This window comes from Exophiala oligosperma, assembly GCF_000835515.1.
Source record: "Exophiala oligosperma strain CBS 72588 unplaced genomic scaffold supercont1.7, whole genome shotgun sequence".
In the NCBI taxonomy this organism is placed as follows: Eukaryota; Fungi; Ascomycota; class Eurotiomycetes; order Chaetothyriales; family Herpotrichiellaceae; genus Exophiala; species Exophiala oligosperma.
The window spans coordinates 2,216,797-2,235,700 of NW_015622824.1; the positions used below are offsets into that span (position 1 = coordinate 2,216,797).

An 18,904-nucleotide genomic window follows, 5' to 3' on the forward strand; every position below is an offset into this window, starting at 1 on the left:
TCTTGGGTGAGACTTTTAGTTTGACCTATGTTGTCCACGACGTGCTTGCACCCTTCTTCAGCAAAGGCTCGGCGTACCAGAAACGATTACATTTGCCTGTTGCCAACCCTGCACTGAGACAGCAGCCTCCCCTACGAGACAAACAAAGGGTTGCCAGTGCCCAGGTTGACCTCCTCAAGCGTCAGGAACTTCATGTGTCTCTGGAACCAGAGGCTCTGAACCACCTTATAGGTCTCTATTTTGACTTCTTTCATCCTGCCTTTCCAATCGTTGACAAGACGAAGTATCAGCGCGCTGAGCATGCCGATAAGTATTCTCAGCTGGTACTGAATGGGATTTTGATGATTGCTGTCACGCTCTGTGACAAGGCTGTTCTGAACACATTTGGCTTTGGCGATAGGCATGCGGCCCGCTTGGCTTTCTACAAGGCAGCGCGCTTCATATACGACTCGGACGCCGAGAACGACAAGCTGGATTCTATTCGTGGCCTCTTCCTCATGAGCTTCTGGTGGGGCGGTCCTAATGAGCAGAAAGACTCATGGCACTGGTTGGCCGTGGCCATCAGCCTGGCCCAAACACTTGGACTGCATAGAAGGTCTAGCGCTACTGATTACTTCCCGATCTCTGCTTCTGGGGGCTAACATCTTTGACAGTACCAAAACTTCCCGCATAGCGCAAAGCAAGGCTTCTGAGTGGAAAATATTATGGTGGTCCCTTCGGGTAGGCTTCGTGCTCCGAGATGCAGTTTTCAGATTTGTCACTCTCACTAACCAGCATTGCTTTGATAGATCCGCGATGTTCTCGTTAGTGCTTCCATTGGCCGTCCACAACACATATGGCAGGGTGACAGCGACGTAGACCATGTCGGACCAGAAGATGTTGCAGCGCAATTGGAAGGCTCGAGTCCGGAAGCCTTCCACTACTTCATTCAGACTGGGAAGCTTAGTTCAATCGGTACGTGGAAGAAATCGCGGATGCCATCGTCGCCTATGCGTTAATGTTGTGCTAGTCAGTCGAATCATTGCTTCGAGGTATTCATGTTCTCAAATACCATTTGCCCGAGAGGATCGAGCGAGCCTGGAAGATGCATTGTCCCAGTTTTACTCGGGGATTCCACCAGAGCTTCGTTTTGAATTTCTCGATGCCGAATCCAGGGAGGGACTGTGGGCTGCAATGTTGAACATGGCTTACAAGTGAGTTGATCAAAATCTCAACCGCATCGAAATCTTATCGAACTCATGTGATTGTTTAGTTTTGCGATGATTCTATTGTGCCGTCCTACCCGTGCACTGAGCGGCGAAGAACAGCTGCAGATATGGGGGAATCCTCGCAAGGCCGTAACCGCGGCAAATAGCATCACCCGGACCACAGAGGACCTCTTATCTGCCTCGATAATGACCCTGTGTCAGGTTCATACGTAGGTTGCAGAATCTGAGTGTAATGGATAATTCCATTGCTGACTAGTCAATAGAATTGCCGCACTGTTCAATGCCCTGGCCATTCACGTCTACACGATATGTAACGCTGATGCTATTAACAAAGGTCTAGCTGAAACGAGAGCACGTGTATGCATGATAGGCCTTCAAGCCATGGAAGAAGCGTGGCCTGTTGGAACCTGGGTGCTCAGGTTGTTTGACAGCATCATGGCTCGACTGAAAGCGCCCGTTCGCACTTCTTCGGCGAACATTCCCAAGCAGAGGACACAGAATTGCGAACCTCAGTCTAGGGAGCCGAAAGAGCCGTTTACCAAAGACGCAACAACGGCGGTTGACTCGGCCCTGGAAGCCTCCGACCTAGCACCCGATCAACCCGTCATGGCAGATGCTGAAAATCCCCAAGACATCAGCCATGAGCATGATATCGACCAGTCGGTCTTCGATAACCGCTCGTTCGTCAACGATGGACAATGGGACCAGCCTTACACAGAGATGGATGCCCGGGTATTATCGAGCGTATTTGCATTTGAGGAATCCATGGACCGTGTTAGTGCAGATCAGGGCATTTTTTTGCAGTGGCTGGATGATGGTTTGCTGCAAGGAACGGACCTGAACTCATGGAGTTGGTAAGATGCAAACCACTACCTCTCTCACAGCTCTTATGTCTTCTGCGGTGACCTTGGAAGTGTACCCACAGGCTGGGTTTGGTCTATCAGTGTTTACGGCGCAGCGTATATTGGCATCATTGTGACTGTGAGTGGCCAAAATTCTCTAGGACGAACTATTAGGCGACACTGAGAAGATTCAACTCAGAAAACTATGTGAATTATGCTCTCCAAAGAATCAATAGCATCAATAGATGCATAACTAGAGTCCTAAGCTCTCAATGATATTCTTTTTCGGTCTATGAGTGGATAGATCGTTATATTCGCCCCCTTTCAAGGAAAGAACTAGGAATCTGTACATGTTTGGCTCGTAAATATTCTGCCAGATTCTTTCCTAGCGCATCGTAACTTGAAGTGGCGGCTACGCCTCGATCCAGGTGATCTTTCAAGAGAAAATGGACAGCTACAAGATGTGGTCAGAGAAGCATAATGGCCAACCTGATAGAGTGAAAGACTTACAGCGAATATGGGGAAGCTCGAAGCGTTCGATGCGCTTTCCAGAATATGTATTCTGCAGAAGGGCTTTTAGGCCTTGCACCGAAAGGAGAGCCCGCAGCCATTCGTACTCGTCGTCGTTGGATACGAAAAAGCCAACATTTGCGTCAGACCCCTTGTCGCCGGATCGAGCATGAACCACATAACCCAAGGGAGCCGTGGTCGTGGGCCCGAAGCTCTCTAATGGGGAGACATCAACACTCTCCTCAATCTCCTGCTCAAACTGGTAGGGCACGGTGTCCGCCGGAGGGTCAATAGCGATATGCTTGTTGGCGAAAGGAACATGGGCGACGTGTTTAATACGGTCGAGCGGCACTGTGGTGACAAAGTATTCGAAGTATGGTTTGGGAAATCCATGTCTTTGCTCCATGCCAAACGTGGCTCCAGGATATGCTGACATGACCATATTTAAACAAGGCTTCAAGAAGTTTCGAGGCGAGACAGGCTCAATTGTCCGTGCTTGAGCGAATATGCGGAAGTCGACCGTCGCGGCGTCCTGGCTGGCTGGGTTGATAGGACAATCGCCGGTCGTGGTGAACACAAGCTTGGAGAATTTGTCGGTGTCGAGGCAAAAGCGTAACTGTTCTTCCAACATTTTGGCTTTTTCTGCAATGTCGAGACCAGTCATGAAATAGTGGACCTCTGCCTGATATCCTCCCTTTGCTGTGATCCCGACCTTTGTGGTCGCCGGAGGCTTCTCATATCCCACATTGCAGACATAGACCAAGTCTGGTCCCGTTTGCTCCATCTTGATCTGGTCAACTATGGCCACCACGTCCGAGTTGTAATAACGTTTGCCCTGAAGCTCATAGAGTAGCTGAGCTCTCACGGTGTTCAAGGAAACTTCTCCACCAACCTCTGGCCGATCCTCCATTCCGATCTCGAATGTGCCATCATGACGGATAGAGGCAATCGGCAACCCAAGAAGAGGCGTGGGGCCCCGCCGCATAGTCTTGAATCCAGAATAGTTGCCTCCCGTGACGTAGTACGAGCATTCGATTAGATGACCAGCAATGAGGGCATGAGCCAGCTCCGAGAGAGATTCTCGCGTCCAGTCATGCCAGTATGCAGCCGCCGCCATGGTAGGGGCTGCATCGGCTACCCTGCCACAGACAACGATGTCTGCGCCTTGGCGAAATGCTTCAGTGATACCCCAGCTGCCTAGATAGCATTGTGCATAGATGGGCTCAAACTCCCAGGACTCAATTTGTTGACCTTTAGAGGAATGTTAGTGTTCATCTTACTGTGATGCTAGAGATACTGACCTGTGGTAATGTTGCGAAACTTTAGGCCCTCTTTGCGACCCTGCTGAATGACATCGTACACTTCGTCGCCTTCCACCCATGCGGCTTTCAGATTCAGACTCTGCTCTTTGATCATCCGCTCTAGCTCCAGATATAGCTTTTCCGTGTCACTACAGCCTGCATTGACCGCCAACTTGATGCCATTGCGAGATATATCTTGCAAGCACGGTCCAATTGACTCTAGGAAGTTCGCCTCGAATTGTGCTTCCAGTTCCTCCGTCTGACTGTCGATCCCAGAAGCTTTCATAGCGCCTCTGGATGCCATATTATACTCTGACATCCAGTCGCCAACAATAAAGTCAATGTCATTCCGTTTGGCAAGAACGGCCATGTTCTCTGAAAGGTCGGTCACTGCCCCCATAGAATTTCCGATGCGCGCTGCGCGTCTGACATTGAGAGAACCCATTGTGTTACTGGTATTTGACGTGGGCTTCTATAACAACTAACTATCAGATTGTACGAGCTCGATGTTGTACTCACTGGGAAGCATGGAGAATAACTGTCTAAGTATACGATTCTGCGGTGTGAAATTTATTACCTATAAGCGACTGCCGAGGTCAGCATGGTTCGAAGCTAGAGAGTTTGGATCCGGGCCTATGATCGGCGTCCTAGGTAGGGTCGAGGGGATTGATTCACTTGAAGTCACCGGTCTTGGATTGTCATCGGCTTCGGATCTGGCTACATTCAGGGAGGTTCCAGGTCTTCGGTTACGTAAACGCCGGCCGGCGACTTGGAAACAGTCGTGATAGGACAGCTGTAAAGATTGGGCGTCCTACCATCGTGGGCCCGGCCGAGGCTTCAAGGCCAATTGCAACTTCGCTTTGCGACAACCCACGGATTCGACCTCCACGAATGCCAGGCATGAAGGTTGAGTTTGTGCACAAAGCTTGCGTGGAATCTAAGTATCACAACATGGACTACCCCAGGGGGAAATCTGAGAGCTCCACATACGCGGTAGTGTCTATATAGTGGTCTTCCCCAGGCACTGAGTCAATCATTCCCTCACAATCGTCGCCGTCAAAGCAAGACAGCCGATAACAAAACAGATTACAGCAAGAACAAGCAGCGAAAATGAAGGGCAAGGTCACGTCTTTCAATTTCATTCTCGTATTCTTCGTCTCCCTGGGCTCCTTTCTTTATGGCTTCAACTCTTCCATCATGGGAACGGTGTTTGGCCTACCATATTTCTATTCATATTTCAACCTGGACACAACCGGCCCAAGGGCAAGTTTCACCAATAACATTCTAGGTGGTAAGGACAATGTGCTTCCTTCCACGGTCAATGGACTAATTGAATTGTCTGTCTCAGCTTGCAATGGTCTTTATTCTGCCGGTGGTATTTTTGGATGCATCTGCCTTCCGTGGCTGGCCAATTCCCTCGGCCGAAAAGTTACCATCCAGATTACCTGCGCGGTATGCGTTGTTGCAGCCACCCTGCAGTGTGCGGCGGTCCAGATTGCTATGTTGTTGGTGGGAAGATTCTTTGGTGGATTTGGGTAAGTTATGACTTCTCCTATCTCACACACTGAGTAGCCTCGGCTGACCATCAAACTCCGTAGCGCCGCCATGATGAACTGCATCGTCCCCTTGTATATGTCAGAAGTGTCTCCCCCAGCTCAACGTGGCAGGCTTGTTGGCCAGCATGGCTTCCTGCTTGTCATGGGTTATGCTCTTGCTGGCTGGACTGGCTTGGGTTGTTATTTCGAGACAAATCCTCAGGTCCAATGGCGCCTCTGTCTTGGTCTACAACGTAAGAGAAGTGGAAATCAAATATATCATGATGCTTTTCTAACTAAGCCACAGTGGTTGCACCACTTATACTGGCACTAGGGAGCCCCTGGATACCTGAGTCTCCAAGATTCCTGCTCAAACAAGATCGCGCAGCAGAGGCGTTGGACCTCTTACGCCGTCTTCACGAATCCCCTAACGATCCAAACTATTTGATGGCTCGTGAGGAGTGCGCACAAATCCAGAATCAGCTACGTGCTGATGCACTTATGCCTAAAGGCTTCTTGGCTACTCTTAGAGTTCCGTCGTATCGGAATCGCTTTTTGCTTGGAATTTTTGTTCAGTATGCACAGTTTATTCCTAGAGATATCCTCTGCTGATCCTGGTATAGGTTCTTGGCCCAGTCCACTGGTGTACTAGTCGTCAACAACTACCAAGTTATCCTCCTTAATGGTTTGGGAGTGACAGGTTTTATGCCCTTATTACTGTACGCGGTCTACGCGAGCTGGGCCGCGGTGCTCAACTGTGTCTCGGCGTTCATCGTGGACAGAGCAGGCCGCGTGCGCATGCTCTGCATCGGTCTTGTACGTTTGCTGTGACTCCCATTTCAAAATTTGCAGAGCTGATTCCCTCAACCGTAGACCGGCTGCTCTTTGATGATGACGGTCTATACTGCTCTTGTCGCGTCATTTTCCGGAACCAGTAACAAGGCGGGACAGGCTTGTGCCGTTCTCTTCTTGTATCTTTTCGTCACATTCTATGCCTCCTGCATTGATGCTGTCAGCTATGTCTACTGCTCGGAAATTTTCCCAACTGAACTTCGCGCCGGCGGCATGAGCGCCTCTGTTGCTACCTTGTTTGCCACTACTCTTCGTATGTTCATCTCTCGATACAGACTGGTACATTTATGCTTATCAAATTTAGTGTATACTCAACCCGCACCAACAGCTTTCGCAAACATTGGGTGGAAGTACTACCTAATCTTCATCCTGGTCCCCATTCTCGGCGTTCCGATCCTATACTATATTGCTCCAGAAACAAAAGGCCTGAGCCTGGAAGAGGTTGCTGCTTGCTTCGGAGATGAGGTCGCCATGGATCTCACCCACATGTCCAAAGAGGAGCGCGAGCTAGTGGATCAGGAGTTGTTGAATGGCCACATCAGTGCTACGGACATTCCACGTGCTAATGATAAGCATATGGCGATGGCAAAAGATGAACAAAGAGAAGTGGCTTGATATTGAAAGACACATATCTTGAATTCTACGTAATAGGGGAATGGTGGTACGGAGTGATCCAAATCGCAACACAAAGGGCCTGGGAGATCTCCTTCACAACAAAACAAAACAACCTAGAAAACACAAATTCGGGTCTAGGGTAAAAAAGAATTCTAGTATACATTCTTACCTACTACAGCCCCGTACTTTGCGTCACTGCGGTCAATATTATGAATTTGCTCTGTTAAAAAATGCACAATGATATCTCCCTAAGCAAGAGTCGAAGATCCTCTTTTACGTTTTCCTATATGCAGCGGCGGGAGCACCTGAAATTACAATACTTTAGCCTCGAAGCCCTTAACGAAATCGGCACTATCTCGGATGCTGAGACTGAGGTGAGTATTCGCATTCCCAGAATGGCCCCAGGTGGCACTGTCGATACAGAGGGCCACCAAGAACAGACTCGACTACTTGACTGACTGTATGATACCGCACGCTGCCCAGGTATATCGTCCGACTTTCAAAACTAGATGACGAGTAGAAGATACCAGACTAACTCTGGACTGTTGAGAACTCTGATATCATCAACAAGCGAGTCAAAACGCTGGTCTTGGAGGCATATTTCTTCAATTTGCAGTAGGCGATAGTGGACTTGAAGTACAAGTTCAGAATTTACGGGTGTATTTCCTAGTCTACACACCTCTGCCACCATCTACATCCAAATTGACTCCTGTAATGAAGGCGCTCTCGTCACTTGCGAGATACAAAGCAGCATGAGCGACATCATAGGGATCTGCAAGTCTACCTAGTGGGACATTGCCGATGAACTTATTGCGGTTCTCAGGTGTGTCTTCCACCCCAACAAATGTCGAGAAGAGCCCAGTGCCTGAAAGAAGAGGGCAGAGTCCATTAAATCGAATCTGATTAGCTCCAAACTCTGCAGCCAGACCTCTTGTAGCCTATTTTATCAATATGTATCAGTCGTAGTTACATCAAGATCAATTCTCGCACTCACATTGGCAACGGCAGCTTTGCTGGCATTATACCAGACCAATCCTGGCCTGGGTCTCGTACTTCCGATGCTCGCAACGTTGATTACCGACCCGCCTTTGCCTTGCTCTACCATTTTGGAGACGAAAATGTTGACACTGTGGTAAACACTCTCCAAATTGACGGCAATGCACTTCTGAAAGTCCGAAGTGGTTACTGTGAGAGTCGGTTTGTTCCGATAGCTTGCACCGGCATTGTTGACGAGAATGTCGATGGAACCGAACTTGGACAAGACAAATTCCAGAGCGTTCTTCCAGGCAGCCTCTGACGTGACGTCCAGGTTGAGGTAGTGAATGTTGGGATACTTGCTTGCAACAGCTTCTCCATTCTGGTCGTTGATATCGGCCGCAATAACATCTGCCCCATGAGTGGCAAAGAGCGTGGCAATGGCAGCACCGAACCCGCTACCAGCACCCGTCACCAGTGCAATTTTACCAACAAGCCGTTGAGCTTTAGGTTCCTGCGCCATTGTCCTTCAATTGCAGATCCTGGTAATTTGTGTGTAGTTGTGCGTAAAATATTATTGACTTATACTGTAGAGGTAGGCTCTGGCCGAAATTCAGGCAATGAGACTCTCGATATGACCCAAACGTACCGAAGCCTTGTTAATATTGTTCAGTTGACATGGGCCCTTATAGTGAACGGTGACTCGATGATGGGGAGTTTCGCGTACTTGGCTCAATAACAAGCCGACCGACCGATATAATCTTGTGATACCGAACTAGATCTCTAGAGTCCGCCAGAGTGGTAACGGCAGGCACTTCACACCCAAATGAATGAAGGGATATCCCTGAGCCTCGGCTGTTCATGCTCTGTCAGGCTGGTTGGCACGAGCGAGATGCCGAGATCATGAAGCCGGTGAATTCGGCAATTTGCCCACAAAGAGGTCACGCAACCCCGGATTTACCTTGCCTGCGCGTTAACCGAATGGGTGCCTTCTCCTTTGGCACGGTCGATTGGGAAGAGTCCCGGATTGCCGTGCTGTACGCTTGTCGGTGTCTTGCACATCGACTCTCGTGACCAAGCCATTAAATTACTGGCCTAGAAGTTTCCTATATTCTCCAGAAAAGTGATCTTGTCAATCATCTCTCGACCACAAACGTAATAACAAACTTCAAATCTAAGAGCTAATCTATCGGGCTTACACCCAGCTTCGCAGCATGGTCGCACCATCGACTGAATCTACAGTACCTTCCTTGAGCGAACACAAGGTAGTAATTCCAAAACATGTTGGTAGCAACAAGCCAGGAATTCAATATCCTTCGTCAGAGAAGAGACCTGCTTTCTCACCCGAGTGGGTTATCTCAGCGCCGTCAGGATACAAGATTTCAGAACATTTGATCGGCGAGCCACCGATCAGCAAAGAACCATTCCGGATCCTGTGTATAGGTGCTGGGGCATCCGGGATCGACTTTCTGCATCATGCTGTCACCTTGAATGCGTTCCAGGGTCTCCAGGTTGAGGTCTTTTGTTATGAGAAAAACCATGATGTTGGTGGAACTTGGCTGGAAAACAGGCAAGCCATCCTTAGTTTGGATCGCTATGGTTGAAAACTGGCTAATATACGATAGGTATCCCGGTTGTGCCTGTGACATTCCCAGTGTCAGCTACCAGTTCTCCTGGAAACCAAAGTCCGATTGGACGAGTTTCTACTCTGGCAGCAGGGAGATCTGGCAGTATATGCGTGATATCGTTGACGAAGAGGATCTAATGAAATATATTCAGCTGTCTACAGAGGTCACAAATGCAGCTTGGAACGAGAAGAAGTCTCGGTGGGTGGTGCAATCTCGCACCAAAGAAGACCGCAAGATTCGAGAAGAGGAATTTCATTTTATCGCTAACGCCTCGGGCTTTCTCAAGTATGTGTCCTCGTGGCCCAACGAAGTTTTCTTACTTATTTGAATGTTCAGTGCATGGAAGTGGCCGGATATACCGGGGTTGCATGAGTTCAAGGGCAAACTTTACCATACTGCCACCTACGATGATTCTGTTGATTTGAAAGGAAAACGTGTTGCTGTCATTGGCAGTGGAAGTTCTGGAGTTCAGACGGTGGCAACCATTTGCAAAGATGTTGACAAGCTCTATCACTGGGTCCGAAGTCCAATCTGGGTGACAGCCGGTTATGGATCAAAATATGCAAGCGATTCAGGCGAAAATTTCGATTGTAAGTTCAAAGTTGTCAAGTAGGGACGATCTGTCTCTAACGTGACCCAGATTCGGAGGAACAAAAGGCCTCCTGGGGTAAGGACAAGGGTGAATATCTCAGGTACCGGAAGATGGTGGAGAGAGAATTGAATATCCGATTCAAGTTCATATTGCGGAATACCAAAGAGGCTCAAGAGGCGCTAGAAGTGAGTTATTCCACGACAACTTACACCTAGTCTGGCTTGCTGACCAAAGTTATCGTAGTACTCATATGAGGAGATGTCAAGGAGGTTGTCGTATGACCAGGAGTTGATATCACACATCATTCCTACGACTTTCAACGTCGGATGCCGCCGTCCGACTCCTGGAACTGGATATCTCGAGGCTTTAACATCTCCCAAATCCAAAGTCTATTTTGAGACGGTTCATTCAATCACCCCTGGAGGGTTCAAGCAAACATCAAATAGTGAAGAAGTACCAGTGGACGTCATTATCTGTGCGACAGGTTTCGACACGTCCTTCCGACCTCGATATCCGGTCATTGGCTTGAACGGCACTAACATCAGCGACCTTTGGCAGGACCATGCCCTTGGGTATATCAGCACAGGCGTCCCAGACATCCCAAACTACTTCACTTATTTTGGACCTTACGGCCCAGTTGCTCAGGGCTCCCTTCTCCCCGTGGCTACTGCGCTCTCCCACAACTTGGTTGCCATCATCAAGAAGATGCGCATAGAGCACATCAGGCGACTCTCGCCCAAACCAAGTGTTGTTGCGGATTTCGGTGAACACGCTAAGACATATCATAACCGTACTGCCTGGACAGACGGATGCCGGAGCTGGTTCAAGCAAGGCCGGGTAGATGCAAACCCAATCGTTTGGCCGGGAACCCGACTACATTACTTTGATGTGCTAGCATCCCCCAGGTTCGAAGATTACGACATTCAATATCTCAGTGGAAACAGATGGGGATGGCTAGGTAATGGCTTTTCCACGATCGAATACAACGATGGTGATTTAACCTACTATCTGGGAGAGGAGCCAGCTGTGGATGAAAAGAAAAGTATCACGAATGGTGAAACCACCAAGAAAACAGCAGAGATTGGAATATAATCTCCGAGTAGAGTGGCTTGAAAGGTGGCAGGGCTTATCGAGAATTTTGTCTTCGTAGCCCTGTAATACATCATCTGATTTTTATCAAATCATAGCTGTAAGCTTGATTATGAATCTTTCTCGTAGCCTAGGATGATCTTTACATCAGCTACGATCGAGATATGTGATTATCAAAGGTTCGAAGAAGAGAAATTGTATCTCGATACAAGGAACAATGTGTAAGGGGGACCTGTGACATTCCGATTAACTGTAAATTAGAAGTGTTCTCAACGAGGATAACTTTACCGCGATTGCTTGGTTGATAGATCCAGGGGCCGACAGAGTTCAAATCCATGGAGTAGTAACATCGGTTTTGTTTAGTTCTCACTAATAATGCATGCTCCTGGAAGCCGACTAAACTTCCCCAGCCGGCTGGAAGGAAACGCCCGGCATCTTGACCCCTACCTCGAAAACCGAGTTGTTCGACATGAGTTCCGATATCGGCAGGTAGGCAGCCGAATCGAGTATGCGCTGCGTTTGACAACGAAGATGTTATACTTCATCAAGAAGGGTCGCTATATAAATGGAACAAGAATGGGTTCGGCCATTGACAGAAAGCTATCTGAGGTTGCAACAAAATGGGTAGCATCAACAACCATACAATCTCTTGCAAGGAGACAGCAGCAAAACGACTGCGAACGCTGATTGAGAGCAAGTCAGATATCATAATTGCCCCAGGAGTCTATGATGGACTCAGTGCTCGAACAGCCCTTGAGGTTGGATTTGATTGTCTATACATGGTATATCCCCTAACATATTGATGTGGAAATCCGTGAAATGTGGTATCTAACAAGGACACTTTCTCAGACCGGGGCAGGAACTGTGGCTTCAAGACTGGGTCAACCAGACCTCGGATTCGCATCTCTCGACGATATGAGCAACCATGCCGAAATGATTGCGAACCTCGACCCAGCCATTCCACTCATTGCGGATGCCGACACTGGGTACGGAGGTCCCAACATGGTCGCGCGAACTGTGGCGAGATACCATCGTGCAGGTGTCGCAGCATTGCACATCGAGGACCAGATTCAGACGAAACGATGTGGTCATTTGGGAGGCAAGGCTGTGGTTGACCGTGAGGTCTTTACGCAGCGCATCAAGGCTGCCTACCAGGCCCGCTTGCGGCTTGGATCCGACATTGTCATAATCGCTCGGACGGACGCGCTGCAAACCCACGATTATGATGAAGCTGTAGCTCGACTGGAGGAAGCTTTCGCAGCCGGGGCGGACGTTGCTTTCTTAGAAGGTATCCTTTCACGGGAGCAAGCTGAACAAGTCTGTAAAGATCTGTCACCCAAACCCGTTCTGCTCAACATGGTTGAGAATGGTGCAACGCCCTCATTCACTCCCGCTGAATGCCAGGAGATGGGCTTCCGCATCATCATCTTCCCTTTCGCTACTATCTTCCCGGCATATCAGGCCTCACGTGAAGCTTTGGTCAGACTCAAGAAGACTGGGAAGACTGGCCTGGCTTCTGAATATACGCCCAGGAAGCTCTTCACTATCGTGGGTCTGGAGGAAGCAAGCAAAATTGACGCTCAAGCCGGAGGCGAAATGTATGGAGCAGTTTAGTAGGGGTTGGATGCTTTTAGAAAGGTGGAATGACTGCACATAGTCCAGAGAGCACCAAAAGATTATCCCTCCAAAAAAAATGATCAAAGTTCAGTATCAAAACGCTTCTCATTGTAATTCTTTGAGTCTGAGAGTATGAAATTGATGACGCAAGTTCTTCGATACCGTATGGGAGATTTGCCCCATTGTTTGTACCTCCTTGAGATCTCAATCTCGATATCCGTTATGACTGTGTCTGTTCCACCTGGGCGAACGATGTGCCATCCCGCTGGCTCACGGAGGACATTTCGCTCTCATTTCCTCAACGGAATGATAGAACTTCGGTCCGGCCACATTGGAACTACAGGCGATCCGGCAACATGCTCGGCCACCGGGATATTAACATTGAGTTCGGCACCAGTTGGTCCAGGACTCAGTCGGTCCTCTTTTCGCAGAAGAACACCGGTGGCCTAGCGCAGAGCGCTTCGCTCGGATTGTCGTGACCACTGACTATAAGTCATGACTTGCAATCGCAAAGAAGCTCATGTATACAGTGCACATTTGCTTAAGACATTGAATACAGCAAGACTCTACAGTTGTGAGACAACGAGTGTTTAGTTCTCCTCATAAAGACACATCATGGAATTTGACCGCCCTATTTTCCAACTAAAAGACGAGTCGCTTTTTCGTCAAGACTCGTATCGTCACGGCCAATGGGTGGCAGCCAAGTCTGGTAGGCGGTTCAACGTGCTCGACCCTGGCTCGGACAAATCTTGGGCATCATGCCCCGACAATGATACTGAGGACGTGGACGAAATGGTGGAATCGAGCTACCGAGCTTTTCAACAGTATTCGGTTCTGAATCCTAAAAAGCGTGCTCAACTACTGTTGAATTGGTACAACCTTTGTCTAGAGGCTCGAGATGACCTCGCTGTACTTCTCACTCACGAGACAGGTAAACCGCTCGCTGAAGCCTACGGAGAGATCGACTACTCGCTCGGATTCCTTTGGTGGTTCTCTGGAGAATGTGAGCGAATTCAGGGATCGATATCCACGCCATCGGCACCGAACCGAAGGACAGTGGTTATCAAGCAACCGATCGGTGTGGCCGCCGCGCTGGTGCCATGGAATTTCCCTATAGCAATGGTACTACGCAAAGCAGGAGCAGCACTGGCCGCTGGCTGTACGATGGTTATAAAACCAAGTCCTGAGACGCCAACCACCTGTTTGGCGTTGGCATATTTGGCTACCAAAGCGGGATTTGCCGACGGTGTCATGAATGTCATCACAACTAGTCTACAGAATACTCCCAGCCTCTCAGAAAGGCTTTGTACACACCCGCTCGTCAAGAAAGTTACCTTTACAGGAAGTACAAGAGTTGGCAAGATTGTGGCTGGGCTTTGTGCACGGAATCTGAAAAAGTGTACGCTTGAGCTTGGAGGGAATTGTCCTTTTATTGTCTTCGACGACGCCGATCTCGACCACGCATTGGCTCAATTTATGACTTTAAAATGGAGACACGCTGGACAGGCCTGCATCACAGCCAATCGTTTGTATGTTCAGGGTGGCGTCCATGACAGATTTCTTAAGCTTCTTGTCGAAAAAACAGCTCAACTGTCCGTTGGCCACGGGATGAGCGAAGGAGTCACGATGGGCCCAGTGACTACACCACGGGGGCTAGTCAAGGCCGAAGAACAAGTGACAGACGCACTTAGGCTCGGGGCAACTCTGGCCTTAGGCTCCGGGAAAGCGTTCAATGGTGCCATCATCGACGAGAGTAAGTGCGGGAATGGGAATGGAGGTTATTTCATGTCCCCAACCGTGCTCGCAAATATGAACAAAGACATGCTTATGGCCAAGGAAGAAACTTTTGCTCCAGTCTGTGGTGTTTTTAAATTCGACACTGAGGAGGAAGTCATCAAATTGGCCAACGATACCAGTATGGGTCTGGCCAGTTATGCTTTCACAAGCGATGTCAACAGGGTATGGAGAATGCTAGAAAATCTCGAAGCCGGCATGATTGGTTTGGTAAGTGCTTACTTCGTCCCTTATTGATGCTGCTAAAGGAGGAAATCTAACGTCTCTTGATGCGTACAGAACACCGGGAATGCAAGCGCAGCAGAGAGTCCTTTTGGCGGTATCAAAGAAAGTGGCTACGGAAAGGAGAGCGGGAAAGACGTGGCCGTGAACGAATATCTTATCTCCAAGACTGGAACTCTGACGTTATTGGAGAATTGAGTGACAGATTAATAGTTCGAGACTTGATAAAAGAGCGAGAAGAATAGTAGAGAAACTTTTGTTGACCCTCCTAGGCTTGAGATGAATGCAGAACTATCTCTACTAGAGTATATGAATAGAAGGCTGGACCAGAGTTGTACAATGCTTTGTTAGACAGCAAGAAAGTGGATTGCCTGTCGCTGTATTCAGAAGAGAGACGGCTTCAACCTTTTGACTCCTTTCCTCAATCCGACTTCAATTCTATGTTGCTCACGCTGGGGTTTGGTTGATCAACATTCAGGTACTGCATGATTTCTTTGATCGCTTCGTGTTTGCGACTCGTGAAGCTTGCTGGACCCTGTGGGCCAGGATCATTGTGTAACGAGGTTACTCTCCACTTCGTCTCATGACAGACCTCTAAGACGGTGCCTGCCTTGTATTTGTTCTCGTCCAGCAAGTCAAACATTGCATTCGCAACATGTTCGGGTGCGAGTAAGAAGTCTTTGTTCAGATCCAAAAACTTTGATGCCTCAGGATGATCGGTGAACAGAGGAGTTCCCACCGTTCTATGGTAAAAGCTGTCAGCGGACGTTGCTGGAAGGCTGTCTTACCAGTAGAACACAAAATTACTCACCCGGGTGCAACTCCAACCACACGGATGCCAACCAAGTCTTCTAGGGCCCCCATGCCACGTATGAAGGCACTGATGCCGTGTTTAGACACCGTGTAAAGAGGAGTTACTATGCTTGATCGCTGTGCTGCAATGCTCGAGATGTGGATGATTGTGCCCTTTTTCGCAGCCTGGACCCAGCGTCGGATAGCAATGCGTGATGTCTTGATGGGATGAACTAAATTGATGTCCAGGACTTTATAAGAATCTCGGTCCTGGTCAGCCCAGAATGAGTTTGATGATGGCTCGTAGACTCCAGCACCAGGGACCACTATGTCAGGAGTGGTTCCGAACGCTTCATTTGCAACATCGAAGACCTTCTCCAGTTGAGACCAGTCTGTCACATCGGTTTGTAGGTATTTCACCCAAGAGCTGTTGGTATTTTCCGATTCAATCGCAGAGAGCCAAGCTTTGCAACTTGGATGTAGAGCAACGTCGGCGATAAGAGTCTTGCAACCTGATGCATACAGAAGCTTGCAAAAGGCCAAGTTAATGCCTGAGCCTCCACCGGTAACAATTGCCAATTTATCCTGCAAGGTGCTCATGATACTAGATTGTAAATGGAGTTTGAATGATGCTGCTCTGATCGGTCACGCTTCAAGCTTACACAGTCAACATGCGCATCGAACGAAGGCACACGACATGAGTTGTACAGAGACACGAAGTTTTTGCAAACCCCATGCGGAGAAGGCTGCCTCACACCCAAGGCAATACCTCCGCATCAGTCGGGGTTTAGAAAGGCGCTGGATTCTCCGGCATCCTCGGTGTCTTAAGTACGAAGATGGAAACCCCGAGAGCGTTGGGATGAAGCCGACGCAAGACAATTTGCCTAACAGCCGAACAATATGCCGTCCCGCTGCTAGGAGACGACAGCCGCGGCTGATAGAGGGTCCCAATTGACCGGGAAATTGATCAAATTCGAGAAGAATATCGAATGGAACCAGAGGAAGCAAACTCCCATCTGGGAGCAATACTCAACTTTCGAACAAAAAGAACTTAGGGTCCAGTAGCTTCCCAAGATGCAAGGCGTAGCATGAATTACACAGTCTGCTTCTGTGCAGATTTCCAAATCAATACCAGTTGCTTGACGATACCATCCAAAACTTCAGTACTGGCCCATTCCATAACCCCTGCCAATGCTAGAAAGAATTCCCTACTTGTCGACCGGATCGTCGCATGGCAAACGCTCAGAACATGCAAGTTGTAGAAGCGCGCATTTTCTAGCGATGTGATGTAATGTAACCAGAGCAGGAGGATAGGCCCTTCGTGGGTAATGGAGAAGGCAAGAGGTTCCTTGCCCTGATACGTTCCTGCAGAGCGACGTTCAGTGAGCTCGGCGAGCCGACTCTGTATGACGAGCATGCAGCTTCCAGATCCAGCGGCCTGGTTTTCAGCCTCGTACATACTCCTACCAATTGCATACGACTTCCCTTCAACGACCAGGGAAGGAAAGCGTATATGAAGAGCGGCAAGATTGGGACTGGACAGAAGTTCCTCTTCGTACTGCAGATCCTTTAACATCTCCTCGGCATCCAGCTTGTTGACTCCTGACGATACCAATTTCTTTGCAACGACGGCGTGGAAAAATCCCATTGTAATATCCGGGCGAGGGTTCTTGACACAGTTGTTGTCAAGCTTTGGCGGAGGCGGTGGTGGTGGCATGGTCATCTCGGAACTCTCGGGCGAAATGAAAGGCATCTCTGCCTGCTGCCGCTTATTCGGTCGGCTTGTGGAATCACCTGTATCATCAAGAGACTTGTCCGGAGGAGATTCGAAGTGGTTGACCTTTCGTTGAGCCTTGGGTTTCAGGGTCGGATCCCAGTCTAAATCTATGTAAGCAGAACGACCACGCTCGTACGCAAAGGCTACTGTACCTGCTTTCCTTCGGAAAGCAAAAGCTTTCCTAAAAAGCCTGCGGTTCATTGCTTCCAGAGCCTGGTATATCAGTTCAACACAGTCTTCTTCTCTACTCGCTACTTCCAAAACGTCGGGAAAATCGTCGCATAAGTCATCCGCGATAGCGAAAACGAGGGTTTCTTTTTCTTTGTCGAGCTTAGGCTGGATGATGGCGTCAACCCTGTGCTTGAGGTGTTCTGGGAGACATCGGTGCTGAAAGACGATCCTGGCACGGTCCAATGAGTTTAAGCGATAATCAGAAAGCGAGAGAGATGTTTTCTGCGAGGATACGGATGCTGCATCGTGATTCGTCTCTGCAATGCTCGATCGACGCGAGAGTGTCCTCTTCTTTTCTGCCATTCCATCAGATGCCTCCAATGCTGTCTCGCTGTTGAGTCTTTCCAAATTCTTCCAATTGAGAAGATCCTTAGACGAAGTCAACTCCGCCACAGATTGTGAACCGCCTTCCCACTGTCGCTTGTTCGGTTCCTTTCATTTGAATTTGCGTTTCCGTTTTCCTGGTGTGCGTTGCGGAGCCTGCGTTGGTTCCCCAGTCGTTGTCGCAGCCAGTTGGACAGAATCGAGTGGCTGTGATTCAGCGGTTTGTGTATTGATTGAGGATATCAGCGGCGCCGGAATGTTTTTGATAGAAGATCGGGTAGTCCTTCCAAACCTTTCAGCCGAAGTGGGATCGAGGATTGACCCGTCAAGTGAGCGCGGTGCTTGTCTTAATGAGGTCTTGCTGGAGGCAGTGACCCTCCTACTCTTAAGGCCCGCAAACCAATTCTCTTCAAGCCATCAGTATTGGCGGGTATGGAAGGGAGTCGAGGGAGATCGCGAAACGTACGTGTTGCAGACATTTGCGTGTTCTCAAGTGTCCGTTCGAAGGCATGTTGACTGGAGTAAGAAGAGTCGAGTTATGTGGCAGGAAGAAATGATCTTAAGCGCCAGTGCCAGCGCATGCTCCAGCGCAAGGGAAAGAATTCCATTGAGAGGACGCGATGGAGGCTTTCGGTTTCACTTATAACGATGAGTTCGCAGCACGCGCTAGCTTGGCGTTTCGTGGGTTTCGGACTTACTCCGTACATTGTTCCGCGCTGCACAAATACAACGTCCATACTTTGACCAATTCAACAATTCTTTCTGTCGGCACCAGCGCCACTACCACTCGAAAGGCATACTACTAAATTATCAAAATAGCACTCTATATCGGCCTTGCCAACATACACGCTAATCATACTTCCGATCATTAAGATCCGCAGGGCACACCTCAAGTCTAGAAATGATTGTGCCGAATGCAAGAGACATCATGGCAAACGTGATGAATGTCGTCCTAAATGCATGAGGTGTCGAGGATTGGAGCTCAACTGCGATGATTCGG

The 18,904-nt window shown here is 48.9% G+C and overlaps 3 protein-coding genes across 4 annotated transcripts; 1 reads left to right on the top strand and 2 right to left on the bottom strand.

Annotated features, from left to right (window-relative positions):
* Positions 1-9,052: 9,052 nt before the first annotated feature.
* On the top strand, positions 9,053-11,150 carry PV06_08025 (uncharacterized protein; the record flags this gene model as incomplete). Its single annotated transcript, XM_016409317.1, has 5 exons — positions 9,053-9,362; positions 9,409-9,751; positions 9,803-10,056; positions 10,107-10,243; positions 10,302-11,150. The coding sequence occupies 5 exons, from the start codon at positions 9,053-9,055 to the stop codon at positions 11,148-11,150; spliced, it is 1,893 nt and encodes a 630-aa protein (XP_016261071.1).
* A 3,903-nt stretch (positions 11,151-15,053) lies between these two features.
* On the bottom strand, positions 15,054-16,449 carry PV06_08026 (uncharacterized protein). Its single transcript, XM_016409318.1, has 2 exons — positions 15,592-16,449; positions 15,054-15,523 (listed from the first exon to the last, which is right to left on the bottom strand). Exons 1-2 carry the CDS (start codon positions 16,170-16,172, stop codon positions 15,202-15,204), a joined length of 903 nt encoding a protein of 300 aa, XP_016261072.1. The 5' UTR covers positions 16,173-16,449; the 3' UTR covers positions 15,054-15,201.
* A 74-nt stretch (positions 16,450-16,523) lies between these two features.
* PV06_08027 lies at positions 16,524-18,514 on the bottom strand. Of its 2 annotated transcripts, XM_016409320.1 has the most exons (3): positions 18,371-18,514; positions 17,502-18,311; positions 16,524-17,450 (listed from the first exon to the last, which is right to left on the bottom strand). In XM_016409320.1, the coding sequence occupies exons 2-3, from the start codon at positions 17,881-17,883 to the stop codon at positions 16,666-16,668; spliced, it is 1,167 nt and encodes a 388-aa protein (XP_016261074.1). In that variant the 5' UTR covers positions 17,884-18,311; positions 18,371-18,514; the 3' UTR covers positions 16,524-16,665. The 2 variants fall into 2 exon arrangements, with proteins under 2 accessions (XP_016261074.1, XP_016261073.1); XM_016409319.1 differs by having other exon boundaries at positions 17,502-18,514.
* Between the last annotated feature and the right edge of the window lie 390 nt (positions 18,515-18,904).